The sequence below is a fragment of the Martes martes genome, assembly GCF_963455335.1.
Source record: "Martes martes genome assembly, chromosome: 14".
NCBI classification, from domain to species: Eukaryota; Metazoa; Chordata; class Mammalia; order Carnivora; family Mustelidae; genus Martes; species Martes martes.
In genome coordinates, this window is record NC_137902.1 from 431,814 (window position 1) to 447,331 (window position 15,518).

The 15,518-nt window shown below is 61.7% G+C and overlaps 1 protein-coding gene across 1 annotated transcript in view; it reads right to left on the reverse strand.

The window, feature by feature from the left end:
• The window catches only part of KNDC1 (kinase non-catalytic C-lobe domain containing 1), a gene marked incomplete at both ends in the record, with an annotated part of 59,897 nt that overhangs the window by 21,497 nt on the left and 22,882 nt on the right, over positions 1–15,518 (reverse strand). Inside the window, 11 exons of the mRNA XM_080822389.1 lie at positions 497–891; positions 1,729–1,826; positions 2,885–3,029; positions 3,332–3,978; positions 4,056–4,218; positions 4,695–4,788; positions 5,311–5,388; positions 7,280–7,438; positions 13,448–13,509; positions 13,602–13,673; positions 14,641–14,755. Of these exons, the coding sequence (XP_080678515.1) occupies positions 497–891; positions 1,729–1,826; positions 2,885–3,029; positions 3,332–3,978; positions 4,056–4,218; positions 4,695–4,788; positions 5,311–5,388; positions 7,280–7,438; positions 13,448–13,509; positions 13,602–13,673; positions 14,641–14,755 (2,028 nt within the window). The remainder of the gene's footprint in view (positions 1–496; positions 892–1,728; positions 1,827–2,884; positions 3,030–3,331; positions 3,979–4,055; positions 4,219–4,694; positions 4,789–5,310; positions 5,389–7,279; positions 7,439–13,447; positions 13,510–13,601; positions 13,674–14,640; positions 14,756–15,518) is intronic.

The window sequence follows — 15,518 nt, forward strand, 5'->3', positions numbered from 1 at the left end:
CCTGCCTGGCCTGGCCAACCTCAAATTTGTGGGCTCCTCTCACCCTGCTGACCAGGGAGCCATGCAGACTGCCCTGGCTGGGATGGTACAGGAGGGATGCTGCCCCCCCAGAGAAGCCCAGTCCAGACGGACTCCGGGTCCAGCCTGAACGGACAGCCATGGGCAAGGCTCCGACGGTGTCTTCTTGTCTCAGTGCTGCCGCCTGGGACGAGGGGCTCGGCCTGCCTGCCCCCTCCAGAGACATGGCCCGCGGCCAGCTGTGACGGCCAGCACAAGGTGACCTCCTCCAACTGTCACGGCCGCCCATGTGCCCAGCTAAGAGAGAGAAAGGCCACGTCCCACCCCTGATGTGGAGGACATACACAGATGAGCACAACTTTGCCCCGGGAAGACGCACAGGGAGAGCACCCAGACGAGCGGCGGGGTCACGGGGCAGGGCGGCCACAGCAACCCCTTCCCTGGCAGCACCAGTAGCGGGCAGCAGCCCGGGACTCACCAGGCTCTGGGCGTCCGCGTCGGGGGCCCCGCCTGCTTTCTGCCTCGCCAGCTCCTTCACGTAGCCGTAGACGTCGGCGCCGAAGCAGTCTTCCTCGTAGAAGGCGCTGCACCAGCCGGGCCTGCAGCTCTGGAGCTCGGCCGGGCCCGGGTGCGCAGCCAGGCCCCCCTCCTTGGGCCTGGCCAGCCGGGCCACTGCCTCGGGGCTCGGGCCGCCACCCTGCTGCCCGTGCTCTCCGGCCTCCGGCTGCTGTTCCCGCTCGCCTTTGACTGACTTCTGAGGCCGGAATCCCACCTCAAAGTTACCCCGTGAGAGCTCGTCCGCGTCCACATCGGACAGCGACGGGGACGGGCAGGGAGCTCGGCTGACACGCGCCGTGGCCAGTTTCTCCTTCCCTGCGCAGGAGAGGAGGGCTCCACTCGAAACTGGCTCGTGTGGCAGAGTCTGTCCCTCATCGTTTACAGAGAGGCCGCTCGTGCTGGGTCGGGGACAGGAGGCCCCTCGAGGCGGCCGGGTGCCCCTCCATTGCTCTAGGGGCCCACAGGGTCCTGCGGATTCAGGGCGGTGGTCCTGCTTCCCAGGAGGGTCCCTCAGATCCCCTCCCGAACACAGGTCATCCCGTGGGGCCAGAGTCTGGAGAGGACACCCCAGGGCTGGTGCACTGCTTGTGCGGAGGTGAACACGGACAAGGCTGGACCAAGGGGCAGAGGGGCCGAGGGGCTCACTGGGCGCAGTCCCTTTGCTCTCAAACTTCCTGGGTGCGCACGCAGTAGAAAGGGTGGGGCAAGGGGACCTGACCTCCCCACCCGCTCCAAGGGCTGGCATATGTGTGATCGTAGTCATGCAACCTGATTCCTAAAGCCTTGTCCCATTCGGACTGGATTTCGTGACATTATAAAGACCTTTGTTACCTTGGAGCCCTGCGCTAACATTCCAGGAAATAAACCTCAGGGCCTTCCAATGGGCCATGTTTCTAGGAAAGATGTGAAGCTCTCCCTATCGCAAGCTGTCGGCCAGTGATTCCGGGGAGAAGTGCCCTCCCAGCCCCCAGTCCACTGGGCTCCCGCTTGCCGCCCACCTGCTGGCCTGGGAGAACCCGCTTCCTAGCACAGAGCCTCCAGGGAGGACAAGCTCTGCTCTGGGGCCTCGGAAGGGGCACTGGGGGCCCCAGGGCCAGAGGGGAGCCTCTCCTGAAAGAGGGGAGTTCTTGCCCCCAAGCCCATGTCTCTTACCCACTCCGTGCAGCGATGGCCTCTTGCTGGACAGCGAGCAGCCACTCGGAGTGCCGGCTGCGCTGCCCTCAGGCTCTGCCCCAGCTTCCTCTGAAGCGCTGTCATCAGAAGGAAGGACGCTGCAGACACCCCGTGGCCCCCGCCCCCTCCCCACAGCACAGCGGCCTCCCTGCTCAGCCTTCCGGCAGGAAGCTTTAGGCAGATGAGGAGAACCCTGCGGAGGCTGAGGTGGGGCCCCGCCCATGGCCCCGTGCCAGCACCCCGGACGCGCACCGTCGGACAGAGGCGTCCCCCGCCCCATGCAAACTTCCTGAGGACGACGCGACCCCAGGCCATAGGGCGGCACAGGGCCCCTCTTCCCGCAGCGGTTAAGGGGGCCTAATAATGGGCACAGGGCTTTCTGGACATTCGTTTCGGGGGTCCTCGGATGGCCCTTCTCCCCGCCCCAAGAGCAAAGTGCGGGGGGGCACTCATCTGTTGACCTGTTCGCCCAGGCGGGGAGTGCGGCAAGGTGCCCCTCCATCAACCACGGCAAATGCTAAGGGACCCCTGTCCTACCTGCCTGGTGGGGCCCCCGGAGGCAGACGGGGCTGAGGGTATGCCTGGAGCTCAGGGACGGGGTGTCACGGCACTGGGGTCCAGGCATGGTCCCAGCCCTCGGGGCCACCTCCACCCACATGGCTGTCCACAGTCCACGGCAGAGGAGCATGGGGCACAGTCTGTGAAGGGGCTGGTCCTCCAGCGGCCATCACCCCCTTTCTACCATTAGGAGGGGAGCTGTCACGCAGCGCCCACCTGGATGAGGGGGTGGGGGCAGATGCTGTTTCCTGTGGGGCCTCCTGCCCTCTGGGCTCCCGGTCACTTGACCTCCTCAAGCTGGTACCTGAGCAGGGATGTGCTTCCCGCCCCGTGAGCCCACAGTCCTCTCCTCCTGCCCGAAGGAGCCCGGTTCCCAGAGGGAAAGCTGGGGGTTAGGATGGGCTTCAGGACAAGCGAGAGGGACCCGCGTGGCCAGCCAGCCAGGGGAGCTGGACTTTAGGGGACAGGAGGACGTGGGGAACGCAGCGGTGGGCCAGAGGGGGCAGAACCAGGGCCGTCCCGCCTGGCAGGGGACCGCAGGGTGGGGGAAGCCTGGGGCCTGAGGAGGGGGACTCACTTCTCGGAGGGGGACGTCCTCCCGTTCACCACTCTGAAAAGACTCTGCAGCAACTTCTCCCCCCAGTAGAGGTCACAGAACTTCTCCGATATGGCCCCGCAGAAGGTGGCGTAGGTGAGGTCTTTCAAGGCGTAAATGTACTCACCTGGTTTGCAAAACGGCAGCGGTGTGGGGAGCATCCCCTCTGGGTTCCCTGCTCGCCACAGCCGCGGGTGGGGGAGACGCCCGGGCGCGGGGACCGGGCTCTGAGACCCTCTTCCTGCCCGAGGCTCTGCTGCTAGACCCACTCCCGGGCGCGGCCAAGACCCCGACCTCTTCATGCAGACGGACGAGTGGGGCCCAGTTCCCCTGCACACTGGCCCTCCCCCAGGGCACTGTGTCCCCCCACGGCCGCTCCCTGGTCCTGGGGCTTGTCTGGGGAACCCCGTGGGGCCTCTGCCATGATACCCATGATCAGTGCTTCCAGTCCGTTGTCCAAGTAGCCGTCGAAGGCAAACTCCTCCTGGATGAGGCGTGTGGCCTCCTGCAGCGACGGGCAGGCTGTCCTCTTCGGGAGGGGCGAGGCGTCCACACTGCACACACCGAGCTTGCGGTCTGCTGGCAGGGGCCGCTCGGGGTGACTGTCTGTGGCCTGGTCATCCTGCTCTGGGACAGAGGTGCCTTTGGGGCTGTCTGGACTTGCCTGGGCCAGGGAGGAGTCCCATGGAGATGATGACGGACCCTCAGGCTCCTGGCCTGGGCCCTTAGCGGCCTTGCTCCTGGGTGGCTTGGCTGGGTGACTCGGGTCACGGCGGGTCACGCTGGACCCTGGGCATCCGGGTGGGACTGGTCGGTCTGGCCCTTCCTCCGTGGGGAGCGCCTGTGCCTTCAGGAGTGGGACAGCAGCAGAAGACTCAGGCATCACTGGCGACGCCGCCTCCGGGCCAGGGGCTGGGATGCAGGGGATCCCCTGGGCCTTGTCTCTTGGCACGGACTCTCTGAGAGGTTCTGCGGCTGCTCCCTGCCGTCCGGCACCAGGTGCCCGCTGGTCAGGCACCTTGCAGCTGGCAGCTCCAGGGGCCTCGGGAGCCTGCCGGCCTTCGCCCTCCCTGTCCCTGAGAGGACAGAGAGAAGGAGAGGGCACTCAGGGGAGGCCCGGGGACCCCACCAGCCCCAGGGTCGGGGTGCTCACCTGGCGTCCGGTGCATCTGGGGCCGGCACGATGGGCCTGAAGTGTGTGGCCGCGGCGGTGAAGGCGGCCGGCAGCGGTGTGGCCCCTTCAGTGCCGGGGGGCTGCGTGGGCACGGGGCCCGGCACGGCCACCAGCCCGGGGTCACGGCTGACCCCAACAAAGCCTGGGGATAAACCCTGCGTGAGGGCGGGCCGTGCAGATGCCCTAAAGCTGTGGTGGCTCCTCCCCACCCCCTGGGGACCTCCAGGGTCAAGGGTAGAAGGAGCCGGGGGAGGGGCCGGGTGGTGGAGGGTGGGAGCAACAAGACCACCACAGATGGGACACGGGGGCCTCCTGCTGCCGCAGGCTGGGGTCAGCACGCAGGCAGGACAGGAAGGGGTCAGCAGGGTGTGTGCGTGGACATGGGGAAGAGCGGAGGGGTGCTCGGCCACACGGCCTGCTCTGGGGGCTGGCGGCACGGGAGCGTGACCGGGCCGTGGACACAAGATGTGAGCGAATAGCGTGACTGCCGTGATGTCCTGGGCGCCTTGCCCTGGGGCCCGGTGGTGCCTGCCTGTGGGTGTCCCCTCAGGGCTGGGGGTCAGCTGCAGGGGCGGCCGTGGCATCGGGGGCAGGAGAGGTTGGGCCCTGGTGACCCACCTGAGCTGGGCCCAGAGGCGGGTGCTGTGCTGGGGCTCAGTCCGACCACCGAGAGAGCATTCTGGAGGCCGATGGCCTCTTCCTCCTGGCCAACCTGAGGCAGAAGGCCACGGATGGTCCCCGTCAAGGTGACACCAGGGGCCCGCAGGTGCAGACTAGACGCTGGGTGCTCTCTCTGTCCCTTCAGTGGGGCCCACAGCCCACACCGACTGCCTCTGCTGGGCTCTGGGGATACCGTTTCCCAGTTCAACAAGGTTTCGGTAGGTGTCTAGGGCCCGGGAGGACTTCGGCACCGACGGGGACCCCTGGGCTTCTCGGGATAGCCTGTCTGCCCTCCAAGGGCCCCGCCCGGTCAGCGCTCAGGAGGCTGCAGGCACATCGGCCAAGCGTGCCGGCCACCCGAGGGTCGTCCTGCAGGACACGCCCCCCGCCCCCCACGGCCGCAGAGAGGGCAGGGCGTGGGGCTGCCCCAGGAGCTGCTCTGAGAGCGAAGGAGAAGCTACCTCCTCGACTCACCCCACAGGGACAGCAAACAGCAAAGGCAAGGACCCTCATCTCCCCGGGGCCCCGGCGCAGGCTGAGGGGTCTTCACCTGCTCTGGAAGTCCCCGTCCGGCCTGGCAGGCGGACGCCCTCAGGTGGGCTAAAATCCTTCTGCTGTCCATGCCTCGCTGACGGAGGTGGGCGCCGCATATCTGTAGGAGCGACGAGCCCGTGAACGGGCGCTCGGAGACGCCGCAGGCCTGGCCCCACGTCCCTCCAAGCGCGGAGGGGCCGTCAGAGAGCACACGGTGGCCTGTGGGCTTCCTGGAGGGGGACCCCACGGGGGCCCCCTCGGGGAGAGCCGAGCAGGCCCAGCCTCGGGCAGCCTGGGGTGAAATCCAGCAGCCCCGTGTGGAAGGAATAAAGCCCCGACAGAAATGGCCACAGCCCGTCCTGCACCGCTGCCCTGCTGACAGCCATCCGCAGAGAGGGTGGGGGTGAGGGGCAGGCTCCGGGGAGGGGCTACCCCAGTGCTGGACACGAGGGGCACGAGGGCACGTGACCTTTTGCAGCCGGCCCCTCTAAGAGCTCTGAGGAAGGGAGACGTTAAGACCCACAGCAGAATGAGGGTCGAACGAGTCAGCTCCCACATGCGCAGACAAGACGGCAACCCCCGCCCCTTGCAACCCCAAAAACAGGCAAGAGAAAAAATCTATAGACGATTATGGTTAGCTGCATTTGGACCCAGACAAGCCCAAGTCCTCTGTGACCTTGACGACAGGGCAGTGGGGTCGCCCGCAGGGCGACTGTGGGTGTGGCCCCAGAGCCTGTGCTGGGGCGGAAGAGGGTTTGAGGCCCACCCTCAGTGGCCCTGGGCCCTGGACGGCTCTGGGGTGAGGGCTGGACACTCCTGGCGGGAGAGCTGACCCCTGCGAACTGAGCCTCTGCCAGCTCAGACTTTCTGTTATTTGGGGACAGAATGTCACTGATGAGAAATCTGTCTTTTTCATTTGGGTTATGGATGGTCCTGAACGTGAAGGTAAAGATTCTTTCCTTAAGCCACCATTTAAGCACCCCCGCCCCACACCTATATCACTTCCTAACCGCTGGCGAGAGCCACAGAAAACTCTCGGCAGAGGACGACCCCATCCAGGCTCTGCACGGAGGCCTAGCACGGCTTGGGGGGCCCAGAGCCCCCGGGGTTCCTGTCTGGAAGAGCTGTTTGCTCCGGCCAATGCTGGGCAGAGGCTGCAACCTGCCCCTAAAGGTCCCGACCGACTCTTCCCCAGTCCTAGGGGCGTCTGTGTCCCTCACAACCCAGGACCTGAACCCGATGCTCAGAACCTCGATCCTCAGGAGGGCTGGGCCCGGCTCCCAGTGTCTGGGGACGGCGGACACGGCTGCTTCCGCCCCCAGCCCCTCGTCCTCCCTGAACACGCCCGGCCGCCTCCGTGCAGATCGGGAGTGGAGTGAAGCTCCTTCCCCTGCCGTCCGTCCAGCTGACTGTCCATCCATCCGCCCGTCCATCTGAGTGAACTGTCTCAGCACTGTAGCTGACGGCTGCTGTGTTTCTCCATGACACGAGACCTCCTCCTCCCTTGGCCGGGCAGGCCAGAGAGGCCCAGAGTGTCGGGGCAGGGAAGGCCGCAAGGGGCTTCTCCCTCCAGGGGGTGGCCTTTCCGAGGCCTCTTGGTCACGGAAACACTCACGGGACCCCCTGTACTTGTCCAGCTTTTGGCAGATGGGGGCCGTCTTGGGAGGGTCAGGGAAGGGGAGGCTGAGAGGACCCTCAGGGGAGATGAGGGAAGTTGGATTGCTGGGGGGACTCTGCTCCCTGCTGGCAGGGCAGAGGGACACGGCTCCGGCTGGTCCCAGGACACCCCCTGCCCACTCCGGCCGGGCGAGCACACTGGAGGCAACCGGCTGGTCTGGGAGGGGCATGCCAGGGTCACGAGCAGCAGACACTGTCTACCACCTGTCCACAAATGAAACCCGTGGCCCGCCCTGTCCAATGCCCACTTTTCCTGGAAACAGGATCCTGGCTGCTCGGTCATTGCCCGGGCCCTGGACGGTGAGTGGGGGTCCCAGCTACAGTGTGCTTACCTTGATGGCCTCAGCCATGTGTGGCCGCTCCTGGGCACTGCGCTTGGCCATGTCCAAGAGGAAGGTCTTCAGCCTGCGTGGCAGGGCCAGCTTGTGGTTTCGGGGGACGCTGAACTTGGCCGCCGTCCACAGGACCGCAGCCACACCATACACGGAGGCCTGGGTGGAGAAAAGCCCAGCCCTGCTCAGCAGCACCTCCTTATCCTGGGCGCCCCCAGGGGTGCCCCGGGCATGAGCGGGACAGCCGCCCCTGGGAGATCCCCCCTGTGCACCTCCTTGGAGCTTGGAGGCCCTGGCAAGACCCGGAGTCAGATCCCGCAGGGGCCTGGCCTGGGGACCTGCATGTTTACCAGACACCCGCAGGTCTTCACACTGACACGTGAGGCCTCGATGGGGACCTGCCCACTCTCACGATCCTCAGGCAGGTGGAGGTCGCAGCTCGCGGGTCTGAGGCCAGGGGTCCCCCGAACCTGTGGGGTGCTGCTCAGCGGTAGACCGCAGGCCCTGAACAAGACCAGCCGCCTCTACGCCTCCCGGTCGTCCTCCACGTCCCCGGGGAAGGACGGGCACACGGCTCCAGAGTAAGGAAAGGTGTCTCCCTCCGGGGAGGGCCCAGCGATCGTCCCTGACGTGCTCCCGGATTGTTTGCAGCTCTTGGATCCGAAATCTGCCTGCGACAGACAAGGGGCCGCCACACGCCGCTGGTCGGTGTTCTCACTTAACCGCACGGCCAGATGAAGGCGCAACGTGGACGGCCCGGTGCGCGGGGAGGCGGGAGGCTCGGCTCCGCGGACACAACACACCTGCGCGCTCCGTCACACCGTGAACACTTCCTCTGTCACTTCGTCGGGTCGGCACAGTGGACAAAACTGCAAGCCGGTGCTGGTGGCCTCGCACACCCGTCTCTGCGGCCGGACGCTCCGCAGGACGACGCCGAGCCGCCGCGGTGGTGCGGGGGCCCCGGGTGGGGAGCCTCCCACGGCCAGGAGGTCCCCGCGCAGGAAAGTCACACACGAGGAAATTATTAGCTGTAGATGTTTACTGACCTTCTAAGAACACTTAACCCTTTATTTTGAGGTCATTATAGATTCACGTACAGTTGTAAGAAATGAGACAGAGACCCCGTGTGTCCTGGACCCAGTTCCCCACAAAGGTAACGTCCTGCCAAACTGCAGGGCAGCAGCCCCGCCCGGATGACGGGCTGACACCACCACGGTCCAGAGCATTCCATCGTCAGGAGGGGTCCGGTGCCCCAACACGTGTTCTCAGTCTCTGGCAACCACGGACCTGTTTTCCGTTTCTAGGGTTGTGCCATTTCACGTGAATGGAATTATACAGTCTGTGACCTTTGGGGTTGGCGTTTTGCTGTCAGCATGACCCTATGGAGACGCACCCAGGTCACTGCCCGGTCAACGCTCCCTTCCTTTACTGCTCAGCGGCGCTCCACGGTGCGAACGGACCCTCGCATGCTCAACCACTCACGCATCTGGGCTGTGTCCCATTTGGGGCTGTTCTGAACACGGTTCCCCTGGGACGGGCGACTGGGGCACGGTTTCCCCGGGACGGATGCCTGGGGATGTGGCTCCCGGGCTTTAAGGCAGGTTCGCGTTGACTTTCTGACGGTACCGCCAGAAGAGCCGCGTCCTTTCCCGCGCTCGGCAGCGGTGCCCGGGGCTCCTGTTCCGCATCCTCGCTGGCCTCCGGCGTGGGCCGCTTTCGTGGGCGCGGAGTGCTGTCTCCTTGTTTTCGTGGGCGATTCCCGAGTGCCCTGTGCTGTCGGGCAGCTTTCATATGCTCGTTGGCCATATGACGGCGTTGGCGAGGGGCTCTACAGGCCTTTTGCCCACTTTTTAACTGGATTGGTTTTAAATTAATTCGGTGGGACGCCTGGGTGCCTCAGTGGGTTGAGCCTCTGACTTCGGCTCAGGTCATGATCTCAGGGTCCTGGGATCGAGCCCCGCATCGGGCTCTCTGCTCGGCGGGGAGCCTGCCTCCCCCCCTCTCTCTGCCTGCTGCTCTGCCTGCTTGTGATCTCTGTCAAATAAATAAAATCTTAAAAAAAATTAATTTGTTTTTTTTATTGCTGACTTTTAAGAGATCTTTGTATGTTTGGGATATAGATGCTTTATCAGATGTGTGTTTTCCTAATATTTCCTGCCAGTCCGCAGCCAGTCTTTTCACTCTTAAAGTTTGAGGCTGTCATGGAGGCGTACATCAACTTTCTCTTTCACAGAACGTGTTTTTGTGTTGTGCCCAGAAGTTACTGCCAGATCCCTCCCAGGGGCTCCTCTATTGACATAAACACAATTTGTCTTCTCCAGCCTACTGACACGTCGTTCTAGACTAATGCCTTCCCGCTGCTGGGTCAGTCCTCCACACGTGGGATAAGCCCCACGTGGTCAGTTTTTGATTTTGATGATGTTCATCTTGCCACTTTTCCTTTTGTGGAAAAATTTATGGGCACTGCTTGTAGTGTCACATCCAAGATCTCTTTGCCTGGCCTTTTATCTCTGAGATTTTGTTTGATTTCTTTGATCAGGATTTTGTCGTTCTCAGCACGTTCAGTCCGGTGCGTGCTTGGTTAGATCTGAATGTAAGTACTTCCTTTTTTTTTTTTTTTAAATATTTTATTAATTTATTTGACAGAGAGAGAGATCACAAGCAGGCAGAAAGGCAGGCAGAGAGAGGGGGAGGAAGCAGGCTCCCTGCTGAGCAGAGAGCCCGATGCGGGGCTCGATCCCAGGACCCTGGGATCATGACCTGAGCCGAAGGCAGACGCCCAACCCACTGAACCAACCAGGCGCCCCAGTACTTCCTTTTTTTGAGTCATGGTACACTTACATTAAGTTTACTTTTTAAAAAAATTTTTAAAAAGATTTTATTTATTTATCTGACAGACAGAGATCACAAGTAAGCAGAGAGGCAGGCAGAGAGAGAGGAGGAAGCAGGCTCCCTGCTGAGCAGAGAGCCCAACTCGGGGCTCGATCCCAGGACCCTGAGATCAAGACCTGAGCCGAAGGCAGAGCCTTTAACCCACTGAGCCACCCAGGCGCCCCTTAAGTTTACATTTTATATTTTAATTAAGTTCAAATTAATATTTATTAAAATTTTTTCTTCTTCTGCTAAGACAACAGAAGAGACGATCTATCGTACACGTCACACTCGGCCACAGCTGAGAACAGACTTAGTCCCGAAAGTCACAGGTCCAGGGCAAAGGACCAAAAGGGACTGTTATGGTATGAACGAGGCTTGTCTCTCAAAAGTGGTCGTTGAGATCGGACGGCGAGAGAGGTTTTAGAGATCCTGAAACGGATTCTAGAAGGTAGGTGTGCTGTCCAAAAGTCTGCACCAGCGTCCCCGGCCTCCGGCTTTCCTAGTGTCTGCTCCTGCGGCTTCGCCGGAGCGTAAGCGGGTGCTTTACGTGGACCTCTGCCTCGTCGTCTTCCTTTTCTGCTCAGCCTGTGCCTTTGCTCCTTCCAAGACGGTGCCAATGCTGAGAGCGAGCGCACTGTATTTTTTTTTGGGGGGGGGACTGTATTTTAAATTTGGTGTCTGTATGTTCATTGCTAACATGCAGAAATATAATGGATTTTTGAATGTTTATTGTTTACCCTGTGACCTTCAGAGCTCACTTCTTAACCCCATGGGCTTCCTTGGAATTTTCTACAAAGACAGTCATGTCATGTGCAAATGGTGTTATTTCTTCTTGGTCTTTATGCTGTGTTTGCATCACCTTAGTGGCTAGAACTTCAGCACTATGCTGAGTAGAAGTAGGATAGTGCACGTCCCTGCACTGTTCCTAGTCTTGGGGGAAAGCATTTAGTCTTTGCCCATTTGGTATGAGGTTAGCTATAGGGTGTGTGCGTGTGTGTGTGTAGGTACTCTTTATCAAGGTGAGCAAGTTTCTTCTGTTTGTATTTTTCTGAAAAAGTTTTTTTATTATGAATGGGTGTTGAATTGTGCCAAAGGGTTTTTCTGTATCAATTAGTGTGATTATGGGTTTTTTTTTATCTGGTTAATATGTTGGACTGATTGATTTTCAAATACTAAACCAGCCTCATATCCCTAGAATAACTTCCACTGTGTCATGGTGCATAGTTTTTACATATTGTTGAATTCTATTTGCATATTTTGGTAAGGACTTTTGTGTTGATATTCGTGAGGGATGTTGGTGTATATCAGCCTCTATCTATCCGTATACACTGACAGGAAATATACTGGCTTAATAAAGCAGACAGGGAAGGGTCTCTGTCTTCTGGAAAAGATGGTGTCCAAGTGATCTTAATTTTTCTTTAAACGTTGAGTGGAATTCTCCAGTGAAAATCTGGACCAAGAGATTTACTTGTGTGGAGTTTTAAAATGACAAACTCCGTTTCCTCAACCGTTGAGGGCTGTTCAAAGATCTGTTTCGTACTGGGTGAGTTGTGGTAGTTTATGTTTCCTGAGGACTTGGTCCGTGCTCCCCGGTTGTCAGGTGTGCGCGTGCGGCTGCCCGTGGCCTCCGCGGTGCTTCTGGTGTCTGAGCGGATTGCAGGGCCCCGGTCACTCCTGATCACGGTCGTTTCTGTCTTTTTCTCCCTCTTCCTCTTCTTTTCCTTCTTTTTTTTTTGCTTTGTCCGTTTTGCTGGAAGTTTTAGACTTTTATTGGTCTTTTCTCTGTCGTTCCCCGTTTTTGCTGACTCCCGCTCTCGACTTCATTACTTCCGTCCGTCTGCCTTGGGTCCGTCGCTCTTCTCGTAGGTCCCCGAGGTGGCGGCTTAGATTACGGACTTGAACGTTTACCTCTTTTCTCCCGCACATGCATTTAGCGCTACGAGCTTCCCTCTCAGCCCCGCTGGGGCTGTGTCCCACAGTGTCGATGCATCTGTTGATTGTCCTTTTTTCATCCGGTTTGAGGTCTCCCTGGTTCTCGGTATGGCAAGTGGCTTTTTTGAAACCTGGACATTTCCAAGCCGTGACCTTTACCTGGCTCTCTCCGACAGCACTGTCGGAAAGCGGGCACCATCTCATTACTGCCAGGTGCTGGCAGAGTTCAGGGTCCGCACACCCGGGGCGAGGGCTCCTCCTCGCGGCCGTACGGGGGTGGGAGACCAGATCTCATTGGGCCTCCGGTGATGCGCCTCTGGCTGGTAGGGGGAGGAGGGCGTCCTTTCTGCTCCTTCCCTCCCTCCTTTCCCAGCATGGGGCAGGGCTGGCCTTGTCCCCGCTGGCTGATGGTCAGAGTCCCAGCTCTCCACAAGGCCTCCTCCGACAACACCTGGCTGGGAGGGGCGTTGGCTTCTGCCAGGGGTGGGGGGCGTGACCCCATGGTGACCACATGGTCTCCACTGGCTCCGCGGGCAGGGGGCCCATTATAGGCTGGTGGGGACCCTCAGCCTTCTCCGGCACCACCGGGTTGGGATCTTTGCTGGCGTGCATGGGACCGCCCCTTCCCTTGCCATGGCCTCCGGCTTGAGAGTGTGGCTTCTGTCCCCACGCATGAGGCAGAGAGAGGGAGCAGGGCCCTCACCACTGTGCCTCCCTCGGGCCCGAGGCCCCGGCCGGGCTGCCTTTTGCTCTCTACGCTTCAGACTTCTCATTCTCGTGTCAGGGATGTGGGGTTTCTAGACGCACATCGGGCGAGGAGGGAAGTGGGGTTCCACCTCCGTTTCAGATATAATTTACCTAATTTTTAGTTTGTACAATTTGATTTTTTATTTTATTACTATTTTTTAAAGTAAGCTCTATGCCCAATGTGGGGCTTGAACTCATGACCCTGAGATCAAGAGTGGCACGCTGTACTGACTGAGGTAGCTGGGTGCCCCCAAGTTTGCACCGTTTAATTTTGGATAATGGCTCTATGTAGCAAGTGCCTCGTAAACACGGCTGACCGTTCAGCCCTCGGCTCTCTCAAGCCGGCACACCCGGCCCCGAACTGTCCATGCCCAAGTCCCGCCCATCTGGGGGTGACACCCCCAGAGCCATGCCCCTGTCACCGCTGGGGAGGCACTGGCTAGGTGGAGGCCACCCCGGCCAGGAGAGCCAGGCTCCGGATGTGACTGGTGCACCGCGGGAGGGCCCTGTCTCTCCCGTGCCCCGTGCTGGGCCCGCGCCCCACCCCCGGCTCTGGGCAGAAGGGGGTACCGCGGGGGGTCGGGGAGCAGGGAGGGACGGGGGGCGCCCGCTTGCCTTCTCAGTCACCAGTTCTTGTTCTGCAACTTCGGGAGCCAGAAAGAACGTGTCGTAAGCGCCTAAGAGAGAAAAGCCCCGGTTCTGAGTTCTCTTTCCAGCCTTGGGTGTCCGCGGTGGAGCACAGCTCCCGAGGGCGGCCCCGTGTACGCACCGTTGGCGGGGGGTGGGCTGAAGAGCACGGCCCCGTCCTCGGCCACCAGCACGGAGTCCAGGCACAGGTAGGCTGCAAGAGAAGGTGAGGGTCAGGGTGGCTGGGCTCACGTGGGAACGTTGCTCTCCCAGGAACCCCGCAGAGGCAGGCTGGTCGTGGGGCAGCCCTCCCCTCCGCGCCACCCCCCACCCCAGGGAGCACTGCCCGGGGGCCGCGGCTGGTCGTGGGGCAGCCCTCCCCTCCGCGCCACCCCCCCACCCCAGGGAGCACTGCCCGGGGGCCGCGGCTGGTCGTGGGGCAGCCCTCCCCTCCACGCCACCCCCCCACCCCAGGGAGCACTGCCCGGGGGCCCCGGCTGGTCCACTCCTGCTTCTCAGAGGCCCCAGCACACTGCCAGGTGGACGGGGCACTGGGGTCCTCTGCAGCACCCCTCCTGCCCACCAGAGCTGCCTCAGGGCCGCTCCTTGCACATCAAGCCAGACATGGAAAGGAGAGGAAGGAAGAGGAAGGAGCATGGAGGGTCACAGCCCAGCCCCGAGTGCTGCCCCTCTGAGGGGTCCCAGAGGAGGCTGCGCCCCAAAGGGCCTGTGGGTCATGGGACTGGGGGGCGGCCAGACGGCAGCATCTCTCCTCATTGTCCCTCCCCACGATGTGTTCCTATCAAGGGCCGTGGGCCTGTCACACTGTCCAGCAAGCTGCAGACCAGGGTAGTGTCTGAAATCCCCTCCTCCCCGGGCCACTTCTGCCTCCTTGGGGACGATGTCGCCCTGTTGAGGGGATGTGGGCCATCCATACAGCTCCCACTCTACCGCAGGGTCGTTGGCCTCAAGGCCCACCTTCCATGCACCTGCCCCCTGCGGCCCCCAGACTCTTTTGGTTCTAAGACCAGAGCCAACACCTCCAGGACCCTGTGGGCTCACAGCCACCTGGCCCCAGGCTGTCCCTGGGGCCCACATGTGCCTGACAGAGGCCATGGGATGCCCTGGGATGCACGGGTGGGAGGGCAGGCTGAGCATGGGCCCGCAGGACAAACCAGCACCTGGGTGCTCACGGTGAGCACGCAGAGCAGTGAGACACGCATGCGACAGAGCCCAGAGCTCGCACTCCTTGAAGGGCCGGCCCAGCTGGCACAGGAGCTGCTGCAGGGAGACGACCTGGGGAGGGAGAAGTCGCATCCTAGCAAGAATGGTCCTGGTCCGTTGGCAAAGTGGCAGGGCGGGGACCACTTTGAATAAGGGTGGGGTGTGCCTCCCACATGGCCCACTCCCGGCCCTCTGGGGAGCGACGTCCCCACGTGGACATGACAGGGGCTGGGAACCCAGTGTGCCTGGCCGGAAGGTGTGGACCCTCAGGAATTGAACAGAGAATCACCAGATGATCACGTGATCCCACCTGTGGGTGCGCACCCCCAAGGGCCAGGAGCAGGGACTCCAACAGGTGTCTGCACCCCTGTGTTCACAGCAGCGTGGTTCAAGGCAGCCACAGGGGGCAGGGACCCGAGCGCCCAGCACAGATGAGGGGATGAAGGAGGAGTATCCCGCAGCCTTGAGAGGAGGGACGGGCTGGCCCCTGCTCCTGCGTGCAGGGGCCCCCGAGGCCTGATGCCGAGTGAGAGAGCCAGCACCGAAGGACCAGGAGCGAGTGCCGCCACCGTCGTGAGGTGCTAGGAGCCGTCGCGGTCTCGGAGACAGAGGGTGGATGGGGGGACGGGGACAGAGCTTCGTCCGGGAGGGTGAGAGAGGGCTGGGGGTGGAGGCTGGGGCTGGCTGCGGGACTCCGGGACTGGTCGCCACTGAGCCGTGCGCTTGGTGGTGGAGACGGGCCGTCCTCCATGACGCGTACTCTCCCCCACCCTCCCCACCACACACAGATTTCCCGGGAGTCCGAGGAGCGCACTCGGCTGGCAAGAGGTCCTCC